The sequence below is a fragment of the Pristis pectinata genome, chromosome 31 (assembly GCF_009764475.1).
Source record: "Pristis pectinata isolate sPriPec2 chromosome 31, sPriPec2.1.pri, whole genome shotgun sequence".
In the NCBI taxonomy this organism is placed as follows: Eukaryota; Metazoa; Chordata; class Chondrichthyes; order Rhinopristiformes; family Pristidae; genus Pristis; species Pristis pectinata.
The window spans coordinates 3,974,818-3,993,690 of record NC_067435.1 but is presented as its reverse complement, the minus strand read 5'-3'; the positions used below and the strand labels follow the sequence as shown (position 1 = coordinate 3,993,690).

At 43.0% G+C, this 18,873-nt stretch overlaps 1 protein-coding gene across 1 annotated transcript in view; it reads right to left on the bottom strand.

Moving 5' to 3' along the window:
* The window catches only part of xab2 (XPA binding protein 2), a 64,515-nt gene that overhangs the window by 42,965 nt on the left and 2,677 nt on the right, over positions 1 to 18,873 (bottom strand). Inside the window, exons 2-6 of the mRNA XM_052041824.1 lie at positions 13,780 to 13,928; positions 10,333 to 10,456; positions 8,790 to 8,987; positions 3,290 to 3,424; positions 1,233 to 1,397 (exon numbers count right to left, since the gene is read on the bottom strand). Coding sequence (XP_051897784.1) covers positions 1,233 to 1,397; positions 3,290 to 3,424; positions 8,790 to 8,987; positions 10,333 to 10,456; positions 13,780 to 13,928 — 771 coding nt within the window. The remainder of the gene's footprint in view (positions 1 to 1,232; positions 1,398 to 3,289; positions 3,425 to 8,789; positions 8,988 to 10,332; positions 10,457 to 13,779; positions 13,929 to 18,873) is intronic.

Here is an 18,873-nt window from a genome sequence, read left to right as displayed (position 1 = left end):
CTGCTGGATATGTGCTGCAATCATAACTCCAACCAGTGCAAAGCCCAGCTTAAAACCAGCAGAAAAGGTTGAACAGTCTGGGGTTCTATTTGCTGGAAAATAAAAGGCTAAGAGGGTGACCTGATAGAAATCTTTAAAATTATGAATGAGTTTGAAAGTTAGATGTAGAAAAGATACAGAAGCAATAAATACAAGGAGGATGCTCAGAAATCCAATAACCAGCAATTCGGATGGTATGGGAACTCCAATGCACAAGAACGCAAGAGGCGACAGAGAGTGGTGAACTCAGCAAGTTCCATCATGGGTACAGCTCTCCCCACCATCAAGGACATCTACAAGAGGTGATGTCTCAGGAAGGTAACATCCATCATCAAGGACCCCCACCATCTGCGCCATGCCCTCTTCTCATTGCTGCCGTCAGGAAGGAGGTACAGGAGCCCGAAGACCCACACCTCACGGTTCAACAACAGCTTCTTCCCCACTGCCATCAGGTTCTTGAACCAACCTGAGAAACCCCAGCACTAACTCAGACTATGCTTCCCTCAACTTGTACTAACGTCATTATGTTTATTTTTTGTTTATTGTGTTGTGCAAGTTATGTATAATTTATGTTAATTTAATATAATTTACGTTTGCCATGTGTGTAATGTACTGTGCTGCAAAAAGCTAATTTTCATGGCATTTATACCCTCAGTATGTCTGCCCATGGCAATAAACTTGAACTTCTTTATCCCAAGAGGTGAGAAAATGCAATTTGCTCCAATGTGGAAATAAGCAAGATAAATAGCACTGATTTCTTTGAAGGAAAGCAAAACAACTATATGAGGAAATAGAAAATTTATGGTGATTGGAGCGAGTGTTAGCATAATTCAGTTGGGCCAAATGGCCTAGTTCTGCACTGTACATTTTACGTAACAGGTTGTCAGGCAGTCTGGTGGGTCATTAGAAGCATTACTGTGAACTACTAAGTATGACAAAAATAGAACTCTTAACTGCAGGATTTAGCCAACAAGGTAATGTGGGATAGTGAACTCTGTGCCAAGGTTCTTAATTACTTGCCCGTCTGCTACTGCATAAACACCTCAATTCTGGAATTATGCCAGAATTGTCATTACACAAATTATATATATAACACTCAACAAAAAAAAACAAAATTAATTTGCTGTTGAAAATGGTTCTACAGATTCGTTAAATGTTTTAAAGTAGAGTCTTGCTTGATAAGGAACTCCTACCTTTTCAAAGTGGCCACTTCGAATGTAGTAGTCAGCTAAGGAACACCAGAGCTTCCCTAGTTGGTCAGTAAAGCGAGTGAGACCTCCCCGGATAATAGCCCCAACGTTCAGGGACTTCACTTTATCTGGGTTTGTGGAAATGAGATGGCAAAGTTCATGCCACAGCTGTGGAAAAAGAAATACCTTATTACTTTTCTCTCAAATGAAGGGAACAGACCTCCACTGCTCTCCCAAAAAGGCACTCATACAGGTTGGTGGGGGAAGGGGAGACGGGTACACTTTTGTTCTCATTCTCCCAAGCTTCGAGTGTGTTCCAAAATTGAGAGTTGCCTAGTTATCTTTCCATTGATATGTGACAAATTGCAAATGGAAAATGTACGGCACCTAATTAGAGGACGGGTTTCTTTGGAACTTTAAGCATACTGGGCTTTCTGCCAATACTCCTGAGATGCCAATCAGCCCTTTATGTCAACCTTGTATTCCTGCACCATCACAAGCTCTAAACAAAAATTAAGTTCAAACTTCACTTTCTAAAAATTATCAAAATTTGATAAACGGAACTAACTCAAGCAACAAGATGTCAATTCCACAATGGAACCTGTCAAATGAAGAAAGAGGAGGTGGACTAGAACTTAGGAGGAAAATAAGCTGAAAGAAACAGATACAGAATGATGGCTTACACAATGATGGGCAATATAAATTCCAAACTTAGACTCTCGTTGGTACAAAGTTAGCTAACTTTGCCCAAGTGTGCAATTCTGGTCACTCCATTACAGGAAGGACGTGGACGCTTTGGAAAGGGTACAGAAGAGGTTTACCAGGATGCTGCTTGGATTAGAGGGTATGAGCTATAAGGAGGGGTTGGACAAGCTTGGGTTGTTTTCTCTGGAGCACTGGGGGCTGAGGGGAGACCTGATAGAGATTTATAAAATTATGAAAGGCATAGATGGGGTCGATAGAATCCTTTTCCCAGGGTAGAAATGTCAAAAACAAGAGGACATGGATTTAAGGTGAGAGGGGGATAGTTTAAGGGATATGTGTGGGGCAAGTTTTATTTTACACGGCAAGTAGTAGGTGCATGGAATTTGCTGTCAGGGGTGGAAGCAGATACAATATTGGTGTTTAAGAGGCTTTTAGACAGACACATAAACATGCAGGGAATGGAGGGATATGGATCACATGCTGGCAGAAGTGCTTTAGTTTAATTTGGCGTCAGTTTCGGCACAGACAGCGTGGGCCAAAGGGCCTGTTCCTGTACTGTACTGTTGTATGTTCCACGAGAGTTAGGAATATGATACATAGGGTAGATATTGAGAATGTTGGTGGGAGTGTCCAAAACAAGAGGGCATAGGTATGAGGTTTAGAGGGGATCTGAGAGGTATTTTCTCTCAGGGTGGTTGGAATCTGGCATGTGCTGCCTGAGGAGGTGATGGTAGCGACAAGTATTCTCACAACACTTCACAACACAGGAGGCATCTAGACATGCATTTTATTCACCAAGTTATAGAAGGCTACAGACCAAATGTGGGAAAATAGAACCAGTACAAGTACAATGGTTAGCAATGGACAAGGTGGGCTGAAGGGCCTGTGCTCTATGGCTATGAACCTTACCAAAAAGTAAACTCGGATACAGAACGAAATCAGCCCAGATGTGATCCCACTGAATATCTGGTTTAAAGTCAAATGTCTCAACACACGCACATGACAAATGACTACGTAATTAAGGTATCGAAAGCCCACAGGGGCCTAAGAACCAGCAACATTTAGCTTCTTCAGAAGGACAGGCGAAAAGCTAACCAAATGTCAGGGCAAACATGTGAAACCTGTTACTTGTCACAGTGGAGACCAACGGCTGACTTAACCAAAAATGCAAGGTAGCTGATACCATCAAAACACAATATTTTGGATAAATTTTTACTCTGAGCATTAGAACAATTCCCATTCTAACATCGGCTGTGCTTGTACATGAAGAAACAAAGATGCAGATTTTACTTCCAGCAGACCTTGGGTCAGCTTCATCCCCAAACAAAAAGCAGACCAATTGCAAACTGACTTACTTGATAATTTGATTTCCCTTCTTTTGAGACAAATGATTCATCATTGACAATGGCAGCAAGCCGGACAGCAGCCTCATCCAGCCGGTCGATTGAGTGAAGATAATCAATGTATTCTTCTGCATTTTCAGGGGACAGCTATAAATATTAAATGACTTTTAGTAATGTGAAGGAATAAGTTTTCCGTCAGAAATGGAGGGGAAAAGAGAGAAGGATTGGGCTAACAGGCTGCTAGCCTACACCATTGGCTGATATTAGATTCAAGTGACTAAAGCTGGTTTATGAAAATTAAAAAAGCTGCAGATGCTGGAAATATGAAATTAGTATACTCCAGATATGTCCCACAGCCCTGCTTTTAGCAACACATTATAAATAGCAGCATAAGCTGCTTTTAACAGCCACATTAAGTAATCTGGTCTCCCCCTATCAGAGATATTTCCATTGTTCAACCCTAATCTTCTCTGCTACTGAAAACTAACCCGTTTCCTCTATGAATTCTGATGAAGGATCCTGGACCTGAAATGTTAAATATTTCTCTTTCCACTGATGCTCCCTGACATGCCGAGTGTTTCCAGCATTTTCTGTTCTTATTACTGATTTACAAACTTGAACTTACATTCATCTACCATGATGGGAAGAGATCTTGTCTTTGGATCAACATTCTGGAACGCTAACTAAACCATCATGTCACAGTATTATAGAGTCATAGAGCAATATAGCATGGAGACAGGCCCTTCGGCCCAACCAGTCCATGCCAATCACATTGTCCACCCAGCTAGTCCCAATTTCCTGCATTTGGCCCATATCCCTCCAAGCCCCACCCCTCCATGTACCTATCCAAGTGCTTCTTAAATGATACTTTTGTACTTGCCTCAACAACAACTTCTGGCAACTCGTTCCATATACTCCGCAACCTCTTGTGTGAAAAAGTTGCCCCTCAGGTCCCTTTTAAATCTATCCCCTCTCACCCTAAACCTATCCCCCTAGTTTTGGACTCCCCTACCCTGGGGAAAAGACTGTTATCATCCACCTTATCTATGCCTCTTATAATTTTAAACACTTCTATAAGGTCGTCCCTCATTCTGCTACGCTCCAAGGAATAAAGACCCAGCCTGGCCAACCTCTCCATATAACTCAGGCCCTCTAGTCATGGCAATGACCTTGTAAATCTTTTCTGCACTCTTTCCAGTTTAACCATGTCTTTCCTACAACACAGTGACCAAAACTGTACACAGGACTCCAAGTGCAGCCTCATCAACAACTTATACAACTGCAACATAACTCCCCAACTCCTATACTCAGTGACCTGACTGATGAAGGCCAGCATGCCAGATGCCTTTTTCACCACCCTGTCTACCTGCGACGCTGCTTTCAATGAACTATGCAGTTGTACTCCTAGGTCCCTCTGTTCCATTACACTCCCCAGCGCCCTACCATTCTGTCTTGACGTTGCGAACTCAGATTCCTGTGGTCAGCTCTGGAAAATGTAATCAAAAAGGAAAAAGCAGCAGCTGCTGGGAATCAGAAATAAGAATTAGAGAATGTTGAAAACACTCAGCTGGTCAGGCAGCATCTGCAGTCTCTATCTACAGGTGCTGACTGACCTGCTTATATTTTTCATTTTCTCTTTTTATATTTCATATTGACTCAGTTTTTCTTACCCTGTTGTATAAGCCTGGCCTGCCAGGCAAGTTCCACTACCTTACCATTAACAACGTATTACACAGAGCAAAATGCTTAATATGCTGGTAACCACCCCTGTTAAGCCATTGCAATTCGTCCTATCACAGACATTCCCTTTGTTCTACACATTCCATTTCCTGTACTCATTTACAAATTTGAATTTACATTCCTTATCTCTGATGATGGGAAGAGAACTTGTGCCTTTAGGTCGATGGTCCAAGCCTCTGGATTCTGGAACGCTACTTTAACGGTACTCCATCTTCATCCCTCCATCACCTTCTCTGCAACTCAAAACCAATCTGTTTCCTCTCTTTCCCAGTTCTAATGAAGGGTCCTGTTTCTCATTCTACGAATGCTGCCTGACCTGGTGAATGTTTCTTGCATTTTCTTTTGTTTACTACAGTTGATTTATGCCTCTCACTTAGAAGCAGCTTTCCCTTTATGTAGAGAAATCAAGAATTTACAACAGAGGACATTAAAAAGCTCAGCGAACGTCATGAAGTGCTTAAAGAGACTGGTCATGACACACATTAACTCCAGCCTCCCAGATAACCTCCAACCACTGCAAATCGCCTACTGCTGAAACAGGTCTACCGCGGACGCCATCTCCCTGGCCCTACACTCAGCTCTGGAGCATCTGGATAGTAAAGACACCTATGTTAGACCATTGTTTATTGACTACAGCTCCACCTTCAATACTATAATTCCAGGCAAACTTATCTCCAAATTCCTAGACCTGGGACTCAACACCTCTCTTTGCAACTCAATCCTTGACTTCCTGACCAACAGACTGCAATCAGTGAGGATAGACAGCAATTTCTCCACCACAATTATTCTCAACACTGGTGCCCCACAAGGCTGCATCCTCAGCCCCCTACTTTACTCCCTGTACACTCACTGCATGGCCAGATTCTGCTCTAACTCCATCTACAAGTTTGCAGATGATACCACTATAGTGGGCTGGATCTCAAATAATGATGTCAAGAGTACAGGAAGGAGATAGGGAGTCTAGTGACATGGTGTCACAACAACAACCTTTCCCTCAATGTCAGCAAAACAAAAGAGATGGTCATTGACTTCAGGAAGCGGGGCAGTGCACACGGTCTGTTTACATCAACGCTGCTGAGGTCGAGAGGGTTGAGAGCTTCAAGTTCCAATAAGTGAACATCATCAATACCCCGTCCTGGTCAGACCACGAAGACACTGCAATCAAGAAAGCTCACCAGCGCCTCTACTTCCTCAGGGGGCTAAAGAAATTTGGCATGGCCCCTTTGATCCTCACCAATTTTTAAATGATGCACCACAGAAAGCATTCTATCCGGATACGTCACGGCTTGGTACCTCAACTGCTCAGCCCATGACCGCAAGAAACCACAGAGAGCTGTGGACACAGCTCAGCAATTATGGAAACCAGCCTCCCCTCCATGGAATCTGTCTACACTTCTCACTTCCTCAGTAAAGCAGCCAACATAATCAAAGACCCCACCCACCCCGGACATCCTCTCCTCCCCCTTCCCATTGAGTAGCAGATACAGAAGCCTGAAAGCACGTACCACCAAGCTCAAGGAGAGCTTCTATAATCCCGATATAATAAGATGATTGAACGGTTCCCTAGTATAATAAGATGGACTCTTGACCTCACAATCAACCTTGTTATGACATCGCACCTTATTGTCTGCCTGCACTGCACTTTCTCTGTAACTGTAACACTTTATTCTGCATTCTGTTATTGTTTTACCTTGTACTAAATGTACTGTTGTAATGAATTGATCCGTGTGAACAGTATGCAAGACAAATTTTTCACTGTGCATCTATACATGTCAATAATAAACCAATATACCAACTGCACATGTGCCAACATATGGCAATGATTCAACTTAGCCAGCATTATATTAAAAAAACTGGATAGTAAACCCATCGCCCTCTTTTTGAGGAGTTTAAGTCCTATTAAGTAAACGTATTAGTGCAGCTAGTAGATCTGCTAGCTCACCGGTCCAGTAGCTCAAATCCAATCCTGACCTTGGGTACTGTGTGTGTGGAGTTTGCACGTTCTCCGCAACCACATGGGCTTCTCCCAGATGCCCCAGTTTCCTCCCACATCCAAAGACGCATGGCACTGGTTAATTGGCCACTTAAAAATTGGATTAGTGTAAATGGTTGGTTGGTCAGCATGAACTCAGTGGTCCGAAGGGCCTGTTTACTTGCTGTAAGTCTCTATAATTCTAGGAATTCCATACACCTGCTCCAGGTTATAAGCTGATCAAAGTATTCAAGGATCCCCAATGTATTCTGTTATTGGATGTGCAGATGTGGATTTGGCTGCGTTTCATTGAATGGGTAAGTGCATAAAAAATACAGGAACAGAGGGAAACACCAGTCCCTTACGTCAGTCATTCTATAAGACCATAAGATGTAGCAGAATTAGGCTATTCAGCTCATCGAGTCTTCTGCCATTTAATCGTGGCTGATTTTTATTTAAACCCCATTCGCCCGCCTTCTCTCCATAACCCTTAACCCCCTTACTAATCAAGAATCTATCAATCTCTGCTGTAAATACGCCCAATGACTTGGTCTCCACAGCCCTCCTTGGCAACAAATTGCACAGATTCACCACCTTCTGGCTGAAGAAATCCCTCTGCATCTCTGTTTTAAAGGGATGTCCCTTTGAGTCTTTGGATCCTAGACCCTCCAACTAATGGGAACATTCTCTCCACATCCACTCTATCCAGGCCTTTCAGTATCCAGTCGGTTTTAATGAGATCCCCCCTCATCTTTCTGAACTCCATCCAATACAAGCACAGAGACATCAATCGCTTCTCATATGTTAAGCCTTTCATTTCTGGGATCATTCTTGTGAACCTCTGGTCATCCTCTGGCTCCTCTCCAGGGCCAATACAAAATACAACCTTCCTTCAATACAAAATACATTCTTCCTTCAATACAAAATTGCTTACAATATTCCAAATGTGGTCTAACCAACGCCTTATAAAGCTTCAGCAGTACATCCTTGATTTTATAATATAGACCTCCCAAAATGAACGCTAACATTGCATTTGCCTTCTTTACTACTGACTCAACCCGAAAGATGTGATTCAAGACGAATTATCTTCTGCCTCAGCTCCACTTTCTTCCTCTATCCTAATGTCTTCCAATTCCCTCGGTGCCCAACAATCTCACCCTTGAGCAGATCAAGTTTATTTGACAGCACCTCCACCAACTAAGGACAAGGGCAGCTGATGTATGCTCACAGTGCAACAATTCAGGCTGAAGACCCGACACCACCTTCACAGGACAACAGGGCGGCAGCAATAAACACGGCTTCGCCAGTGTCACCAACCTCCTGAAAACAAAGAATGAGCACTCCAACACACACTGCTCTGACCAGCAGCTCTGAGGATCAATAGGTAATGAACCAGCCAGTAAAATACTAGAGAAAATAAGATATTTATAAGACTAATAAGATAAAAATAAATATATTTATAAGACTAATAAGGTACCTTATTTTTATTAGTCACATGAACATCGAAACACACAGTGAAATGCATCACTTTGCATAGAGAGTTCTGGGGGCAGCCCGCAAGTGTCGCCACTCTTCTGGCGCCAACATAGCATGCCCGCAACTTCCTAACCCGTATGTCTTTGGAACGTGGGAGGAACCCATGCAGTCACGGGGAGAACGCACAAACTCCTTACAAACAATGGCTGGAATTGAACCCGGGTCGCTGGCGCTATAAAGCGTTACACTAACCGCTACTGTGCCATCCACTCCAATACACGCTGCAGTACGAGGCTCTAATATGTGCCTCATTCACTCTCGTACCTTCAGATAACGCCTGTAGACCCGGATCGCTGTCTCGGACACTGGAAACTGGCGCACAAACTTCAGGTACATTGGCCAAATGCGATAGTGCTGTGTGACGGGGAGGGCCCGCAAGGCGCGGTCAAAGGTGCGGCGGGTTCTCGTTATCTTACACTGATCGACCTGGAACTGACAGTAGTCTAACCAAATTCGTGGCATCTGAAAATGAAAGGAAATACACAAGGTGACTATTTACCATCTCACCTCTTCTGGAGTTGCTAACTCATCTAGTAACATTCTGAAGAGTTGCTACCCAGGGTTGGTAGGTTAATTGGCCACTGTAAACTGCCCCTATGTGTAGAATCTGGGGGGGGTGTTGATGACAATGTGGGGAGAATGAAATGGGATTAGTGTAAAAATGAGTGCTTAATGATCGGTGCAGACTAGGTGTGGCGAAGGACTGGTTTCCGTGCTGTATCACTCAATGAGGAGCTCCTCCATATGCACTTCAACAGGATATATAAATGTTACCAAACAGGCAGCAAGACCTTGGTGGCACCATCCGGGACCTGCCCTCTTCTCGTTACTACCATTGGGCAGAGGTACAGGAGCCTCAATGTCAACGATTCAGGAACAGCTTCTTCCCCTCCGCCATCAGATTTCAACGGTCCATGAACACTACCTCATTATTCCTTGTTTTGCACTATTTGTTTATTTTTGTAATTTATAGTAATTTTATGTCTTTGCACTGTACTGCTGCCGTAAAACAACACATTTCACATCATCTAAGTCAGTGAAAATAAATCTGCTTCTGATCCTGTGCAGAGCCTGTGGACAGGCACAACATGTCAACTGAGAGGCACTGGTGGAAGAACCCAAGCGGCTTTCGTTCCCCTCCTCTTCATGTCCAGCCCAGTGGCAACAACATCAAGTTTACCACAAGAACCTCCTTGACTGAGATTAGCATCGGTAAAGTTTACTGCAGGTTGGCATCTTCTACCAAGATAACGGGAAATCTTAAGCTGTTCTATAACACATCCAACAAGCTGCTGAAAACATACTCAGGGTGAAGACTTCAAAGCAGATTAAATTTTTATTTCTTTTTTTTAAATTTCAGGTTCTTTAATTAACTGAGTTTAAATTCCCCAACTGCCCAGCTGGGATTTAAACTCAAATCTCAAACCATTAGTCCCTCAGTGGCCACAACTCCCCTCATTTACATTTCATCAGCACTCTGAATATATACCTGCAGCATGAAGTGTGCATTAGAATAATCATTAGAGAAGCAGAGGCAGAAGTGTGCGTGGAGATTGATTTCGTATCAGAGATGATAACGGGTATGTAGACAGAAAGATGTCACTTTGCTGATGGACTAACTCCAAGTTACGAATCTTTCGATGCTGTTGAAGGAACTATCTGCACAACATGTGCATTAGTTTCACTTATTAATGACTGCAACTGACTAATAAAAAAAGTTAAATAATGGATTCTATTAAATAAAGTAATGGATTCGATTCACAAAATAGTAAGTATTGCTGATTGGGGCAAGCCAATACATAAATACCTTGTGCATGAAAACCAGGGCTCGCTCATGACAGTTGTTAACCTCCTCATACCCAGGGTCTGTGATGCACTTCCCCTTCACCTGTTTCCGTCGCTGCTTCAGATAATTGTACCATAGCTTGTAACTGGGAAAGAATGAGCGGAATTAACATATTAGAATTTATTAGAAAACAAAAGAGCTGGTCATTGACTTCAGGAAGCGGAGCACATGCTCCTGTATGCACCAATGGTGCTGAGGTGAGGTAGTGGAGAGCTTCAAGTTACTCGGCGTAAACATCAGCAATAGCTGGTCCTGTTCCAACCACGTAGACACTATGGCTAAGAAAGCAGACCAGCAGCTCTACTTCCTCAAGGTTAAGGAAATTCAGCATGTCCCTATTGACCCTCAACAATTTTTATAGATGCATCATAGAAAGCATCCGATCTGGATTCATCAGAGCTTGGTACGGCAACTGCTCTGCCCAAAACCACGGGAATTTGCAGACAGTTGTGGACACAGCTCAGTCCATCACGAAGACCAGCCTCCCCTCCATGGACTTCACCTGCACTTTCATTGCCTCAGGAAAGCAGCCAACATAATCAAGGACACCACCCACTCCGGACATTCTCTCTCCCTCCCCCCATCGGACAGAAGGTACAAAAGTTTGAAAACATTTCACCAGGCTCGAGGACAGCTTTTATCCCATTGTTAACAAACTCAAATGATAAAGATCAACTCTTGACTTCACAATCTACCTCATCATGGCCCTTGCACCTCCTCGTCTGCCTGCACTGCACTTTCTCTGAAACTGTAACACTAGATTCTGCATTCTCTTATTGCTTTCCCCTTTGTACTATCTCTATGCACTTATGTTGTTAAATGATCTGCATGGAATAATGCAAAACAAAGTTTTTCCACTGTATCGCGGTACATGTGACAATAATAAACCAGTTACCATTATTACTGGGAAAGATACAAGAAAGCTGCAAGTTTCAAACAACATCTGCCAACTTTCTTCCTCTCTTCCTGCAAGTGTGACTTCCAGTTAGTTAGGCGTTCCCTGCCGTTCTCCCATAGATTTTGTTTAATATCTTTGCAAATGATCTGGAGATAGTGCTGATAAGCAAAATAGCCACATTTTCACAAAGTAGAAATTCAAAGGCAGTGAGAGTAACAGGCTACAAATGAGATTAGGATAAGAAAATTGAGCATTTAAATGCAGTTGAAAATGCAAGAGAGAGAATTGAGAAGTGTTTCACAATGCACAAAAACAAAAATCAAAAGGACCATTAATTAAAGTGAAAAATTAATGTGCCTGGGGAATGAGAGTAATCTTATGATAGCCTTTCTTCTAGTCAAGGCTAATACTTTGAACATAGATCTCAGAAACGTCCAAGCCATTCTATCTTCTCCACCCTTCCGTCAGGCAGAAGATACAAAAGTCTGAAAGCACGTACCACCAGGCTCAAGGACAGTTTCTATCCCACTGTTATAGGACTATGAATGGTCCCCTAGTACGATAAGATGGACCTCACAATCTACCTTGTTATGGCCTTGCACCTTATTGTCTGCCTGCACTGTACTTTCTCTGTAACTATAACACTTTATTCTGCATTCAATTATTGTTTTCCCTTGTACTACCTCAATGCACTGATATAATGAAATGATCCGTATGGATGGCATACAAAACAAAGTTTTCCATTGTGCCTCGGCAAATGTGACAATAATAAATCAATTTAAAGTCAATTCCATCTGTGCTGCTAACACGTTAAAATATCGAACTAGGATCTTTCTCGATTGTGTACTAACTTGCTGGACAGTTATTCTATATATTCTCCTCTTTAATTTCAGATCCCCATTGTGCTATTTTTCTTCCCCTTTTTTGCTCCATTGATAATACGTCAGAAAAGAGATGCAAAGACAAGGGGGGGAGGGCAAAACTACAAAATGAAAATATAAAATAGTTGTTAATAAATCCAATAAAGAATTCACCCAAAGAATGGTTAGAATGTGGAACCTGATACTACAGGGACAAGGTACAAGGAAGCTTCAGGCTTCAATTAACATTTTCCAACTTTCTTCTCTCCTGTAACTGTTGACTCCTAGTGGGTTAGACGGTTCATGGCAGTTGACCGCAGATTGTGTTAGGTTTTGAGAATGCTGCTTCACCAGTCAGACTGCACACCTTGAAGCAACAGCTTCAAGTAGGAAAGGTCAATTGATTATTGGGTAGACAAAGTGAGGCTGTTCCCATCAGCTGATAGTTCGATGAGCAAGGCAGACGGATTTAAAATGATGCAGAAAAGATACAGCTAGCAGTGCAGGGAAGATCACCTTTATTTTTATAAGCACAGAGTGGTTGTGATTTGGAATTTGCTTTGCCTGGAAGAGTGATGGATATAGAGTCAATTAGATCTTTAAGAAAAAGGAACAGAAAAGGCATTAAAGGGAAAATGTCCTCCATAGATCCCTCAAGGTTGCCGCACAGGTCAATAGGGTTGTTAAGAAGGCGTATGGTGTGTTGGCCTTCATTAGTCGGGTTATTGAGTTCAAGAGCCGCAAAGTGATGTTGCAGCTCTGTAGTTAGACCACACTTGGAGTATTGTGTTCAGTTCTGGTCACCTCATTATAGGAAGGATGTGGAAGCTTTAGAGGGGGTGCAGAGGAGATTTACCAGGATGTTGCCTGAATTGCAGAGCGTGTCTTATGAGGATAGGTTGAGTGAGCTAGTGCTTTTCTCTTTGGAGAGAAGGAGGATGAGAGGTGACTTGATAGAGGTGTACAAGATGATAAGGGGCATAGATCAAGCGGACAGTCAAAGACTTTTTCCCAGGGTGACAATGGCTAACATGAGGGGATATAATTTTAAGGTCATTGAAGGAAGGTATAAGGGGTTGTCAGGGGTAAGTTTTTTTTTACACAGAGAGTGGTGGGTGCATGAAACGCACTGCCTGCAGAGGTTGTGGGGGCAGATTCATTAGGGACATTTAAAGACTCTTAGATAGACACATGAATGATAGAGAAATGGGGGGCTATTTGGGAGGGAAGAGTTAAGTAGATATTAGAGCAGGATAAAATGTCGGCACAACATTGTGGGCCAAAGGGCCTGTACTGTGCTGTAATGTTCTATGCTCTAAAAAGGAATTTTTTTAGAACTAGGGTGAATGGGGCTGAATAGGTACTCAATAAGGAATGGGCATGAACTTGATCGGCCAAATGGCCTCCTTCTATGCTCTAAAAATTCTGTAACTCTTTAACTGCTTTGGGGACCATTTGAACTGCTTGGAAATATCATATGCCGAGATCAAGGATTACTTTCTTCAAACTAACTGTGAATCTGGTGTGTGATGGATGCTAACGTTAACATTTATATAAAATGACAATTTTTCTTTAAGAATGCAAGTGACTTATTTTTAATTTAACTGCCTCCATTTTGCCATGTAATTAAAAGAGAAGTTTTCATAATACCTGCCAGGAAGTTCTTTGAGTGCTCGTTCATAGATCATGTTCACCACATGTTTGGGAGCAGAATGTTTGTACTCTATGTAACGGATCCAGCATTTGACAGAGTAGGGGTTGCGAATGATCTCTTCTTCATAAGGCAGATCATCTTCTTCCTGTGAAGATCAGGTTCAGGTGAGAGAAATGACAGAAGATAAAGATCCCTCAAAACAGTCACAAATCTATTTGGAACCAGTAAGTTCTGGGGTATAAAAATGTTGTACACTGGAATATAATGAACATCTGATCTTGTCAATACATCTCCGAACCAACAGCATGAAAGCACTGCAAATTCACAAAACAAAATTATACCATGGGGTATCAATTTACCTGTGAAGAGCTTTTTCAAAACCTTCTTTCCAAAGACTTCTTAGTATTTGCTTTGGGCATTAAACAAAAAAGAAAATTCCCTAAATGGTGACACATTGCAGAGGAATCTGGGTGTCTTATGCATGATTTGCTAGTGGTTAGAATACAGGTACAATGAGTAATTAGACAGGCTAACAAGACGTTACAATTTATTGCAAGGGAAATTGAACACAAAAGTAGGGAGATTATATTTCAGTTATATAGAATATTAGTGAGAGCACAGCTGACATCCTGTGTTCCTTATTTAATGAAGGATGCACATGTGTTGGAAGCAGTTCAGAGATTTATCAGACGAATACCTGGAATGGACAGATTGTCTTATGAGGAAATGTAGACCAGGCCAGTGTTGTATCCACTGGTTTAGAAGAACAAGAGGAGATTTGACTAAAACATGTAGGTTCCTGAGGTGATTTGACAGAGTGGATATGATGTTGTGTCTTATGAGAGACTGTAGAACTAGGGTCACAGTTCAAAAAACGGGTCATCCATTTAAGATTGATGGGGCTGAATTTTCTCTCACCAGGTCACAAGATCACGAGACAAAGGAACAGAAGTAGGCCATTCGGCCCATTGAGTCTGCTCCGTCACTTCACCATGAGCTAAACTATTCTCCCATCTAGCCCCAATTCCCTGCCTTTTCCCCATATCCCTTGAGCCTTTGGAGACAAAAGAGAAGTGGATTCTGGAGCAACAAGCAGTCTGCTGGAAGAACTCAGCGAGTCGAGCAGCATCTGTGGGAGGAAAGGAACTGTCGACGTTTTGGATCGAAAGGGGTTTTGTCCTGAATTGTTCAACAGGTTGTTTGTTGCTTGAGCATTTGAAACTCTCTTCCTAAAAAAGGTGACAGAAGCAGAGTCTGAATATTTTTAAGGCAGAGGTAGAGATTCTTGATATGTAAGGAGGTGAAAGGTTACTAGGGTGGCCAGGATTATGGCGTTGAGGTTACAGTCAACTCAGCCACAATCTTATTAAGTGTTGGAGCACAGGCTAAGGGACTGAGTGGCCTACCCTTGCTTCTGGTTTTCATGTTATTACGATTTCACTCAGGAAGCGAAACTTTACCAACATTGTGTATAACATTTGGGTCTAAGCTCACTAGCTATTCAAAAATATGCACAACATACCCAAAGATTTCTATGATAAAACAACCTAGAAGACAGAAGATCAATGAACAGCTAGCCTTATGTACATCTGAGAAAAGGATGCCCGATGCCCACCTAATATGTTTCCTGTACTGAGATAACCTGATTGCAATGTTTGGCAACTCATGAGGCACATGATTTATCTCTGCACATTGGTTAGCTCAGTCGCTTTTTTCCTCTTTAGATGCTTATAGCTGCTGTTAGTTATAATTGGTTTAAATCACAAAGACAAAAGGATATAGGACAAATTCCATCAAGTACTACACCTTCTTTTGCTAATGGTGTCATAGAAGGAACTCTCAACACAAGATAACAAATGCAATTTAAGGAGATGAAGCAGATAATAAACGCATCCAGCACCTCCTGCAAGTTGGTGTCGACCAAAGTTATACCACCATCCCAAATGTCCTCAATTCTCATTTATTCTAAAGCTGGGTCTTAATCGAAGGACATAAAGCTAAGAAATGAGGCAAAAGCAAGTGTTATTGTCCTGGGCTGTACTTGAGCAATCTTGTCATCATGACAAACTGCTGTTTATCCCCAGCTGCCCGAGTAAAGGTGATGGTGAGGTTCAACCTCGAGAAACCTTGCAGTGCTTGAGGTGAAGGCACTCCCATCGTGGTGTCGGGCAGGTAGTTCCGGGACTTTGCCTGTGCTGATAAAGGAACGGTTGTTTACTTCCATTTAATGATGTTGGGGAAGACTTGCAGGTGACGGTGCACACATGCTGTTCTTGTCCTTAGCAGTAGAGGTCATGGGTATGGAGAATGCCAAAGAAGACCTGCCAATGTCTGCAGTGCATTTTGTTAGTGGTGCGCAGTGCAGCCAAAATATGCCAGTACTGGAGGGGGAAAGTTTTGGATAGGACAGAAATCAAACAGGTTGTTTTGTTCTAAATGGTGTTGAGACACTCGACTGGTTTTGGAGTTGCTCTCATCCAGTCAAGTGAAGAATATTCCTGATGCATCTTGTAGATGACAGAAAGATTTTGGAATGTCAGGAGATGAGATTTCAGGAGATGAGGGGCTAGGATACTATTCTAAGGAATCAGTCAGGGCATCGAGTTGAGGAACAGGGACATTACGTTGTAGTTATACAAGTCATTGGTGAGGCTACACTTGGAGTATTGTGCAGTTTTGGTTACCCTGTTATAGGAAAAACATTGTCAAGCTGAAGAGAGTGCAGAAGAGATTTAGAAAGGTGTTACCTGGACTAGACAGCCTGAGTTATAGGGAGAGGTTGGATCTTTATTCCTTGGAGTGTAGGAGAATGAGGGGTGACTTCATAGAAGTTTATAAAATCATGAGGGGAATGGATGAGGTGGAGGGTCATAATCTTTTCCCCAGGGTTGGGGTGTCCATAACTAGAGGGCACAGATACAAGATAAGAAGGGAGTGATTTAAAAGAAACCTGAGAGATAACTTCTTTACGCAGAGGGTGGTGAGTGCCTGGAATGAGCTGTCAGAGGAAGTGGTCAAGGCTGGTACAATTGCAACATTTAGGAGGCATTTGGATAGGTACATGGAGGGGAGGGACTTGGAAGGTTATGGGCTGAACAGGGGCAACTGGGACTAGCAGGGCCAGTTGAGCCAAAGGGCCTGTTTCCTTGCTGTATTACTTATAATTCTACAAAGGAACTATTGCAGCTATATTCTGGGGCTGAGAAGATTGGATTCCAAGAACCACAACTACCTGCTTTGTGATAATAAAACTTAAGCTAGTTCAGCATTTCCTTCTTCTCCAGGTCTCTTTGATGCTGCAATCGGTAAAATGCTCCCTTGAATTCAAGCCCACCTTTCCTCGAGCTTAGATCCACCATCCATACCAATACCAAGTCTGTATGAAGATATGGTCCTGACTGGTGGTAGCAAAATCCAAATTGAGCAGGAACGATCAGGGTAACAGCGAGTGCTACTTTTTACCATTTTGACACAACTTCCATTGGTGATGACCAACAAAACAGTGATAAACTGGAATGGATGTGTCCAGCTTTTTCTCATCACAATCTTCCACATTGTCAGGAAGATGTCAACAGGGAAGCTGCAGTGAGCCAGGTTGCCAAGTAAAGCTAGCACTGCAGAACAAATCTTCAACACCATGGGCAAGGTGCTGGCAAGCCCCTTGGCTTTGCTGTATTCTGTCCACCCATTTGATTTTTGACATCACATCAAATGAATGAAAATTGCTGGAGAGTGCCTTCTGTGATGGTAGGAATCTCCAGGGAAGCTGAGATGCTTCATCCACTTGACACTTCCAGCTGAACATGACTGCATAAGCCTTTTGCACTCACAGATTAGGTTCTTGTCATCACGAGGATGTGCACAGATTCTCCTCCTGCTATCCACCACCATTCATCAGTGAATGTGGCAGCTTGCGGAACTCAGATCTGATCCACACACTGTGCCTTTATTTAGCTCTGCCTGTAGCATCCCCCACACCTAAAATACAATATGCAGTAAAACTCCGATAATCTGGCACCTTTGGGAATTTGGTGGACTGGTTTTCTGTTGGCTGTTACTGCTATTAATACCCAAACACACATTTATTTCACGTTACAGCGTAGCGTAATAAATTTTCCAGTGAACCCACTGAGTTTAAAGGGAGCGGGAAAAATATAAGCACTCCGGAGCCCAGCTCCGGCCACGAAGCAACCCATGTTCCTAATCCCTGGTGCTCTAGACCCCAGTCCTGGCCCACAGTCCGGACCCTGGTCCCAGCCACACTCCAGGCACCTGGGTCTGGCCACACATTCTGCTCGCACTCTGGACCCTCTGCTCATATCCCAGACCATCGGATACTGGATTATCAAAGTTGTACTGTACTTGCTTTAGAGGGACTGCAAACAAAGATTCACCAGACCAGAATTAAGGGATGTGTGGAAGGGGGAAAATTGCATTTGAGGTAGAAGATTTGCCATGACCTTGTAGAATGGTGCAGCAGGCATGAGAGACTGAATGGCCAATTCCCGGTCCTTATGTTCAGCCCACACGACCCCCAGTTGTAACTTTATCAGGTTGGTATGTCTACCCGTGGCATGATCTTCTACACTCAATGAATGTGGAGATGCTAGATGAAAAATCACTTTGGCAGAGGAATCAGCTCACTGGAGACACAAGGGACTGCAGATGCTGGAATCTGGAGCAACACACAAAGTGCTGGAGGAACGTAGCAGGTCAAGCAGCATGTGTGGAGACAAGTGGACAGTCGACGTTTAGGGTGGAAACCCTTGATATTGACTCTCCACTTCCCTCCATAGATGCTGCCTGATCTGCTGAGTACCTCCGGTGCTTTGTGTGTTGGAATCAGCTCGCTGTCTAACCACCTGAAAGCAGCAAAGATTCTCTCACTTTGCTAGTCAGAGAATGCCTCACACCAACCCCAATGCAGCGTCACAGCCCAAAATATCACCATCTCTTTGCCTCTACAGATGCTGCTTAACCCACTGAGATCCCCAGCATAGAACACAGGACCAGGCCCTTCAGCCCATCATGTCTGCACCGATCAAGATGCCAGATTAAACTAATCTGCCTGCACACAATCAGCATCCCTC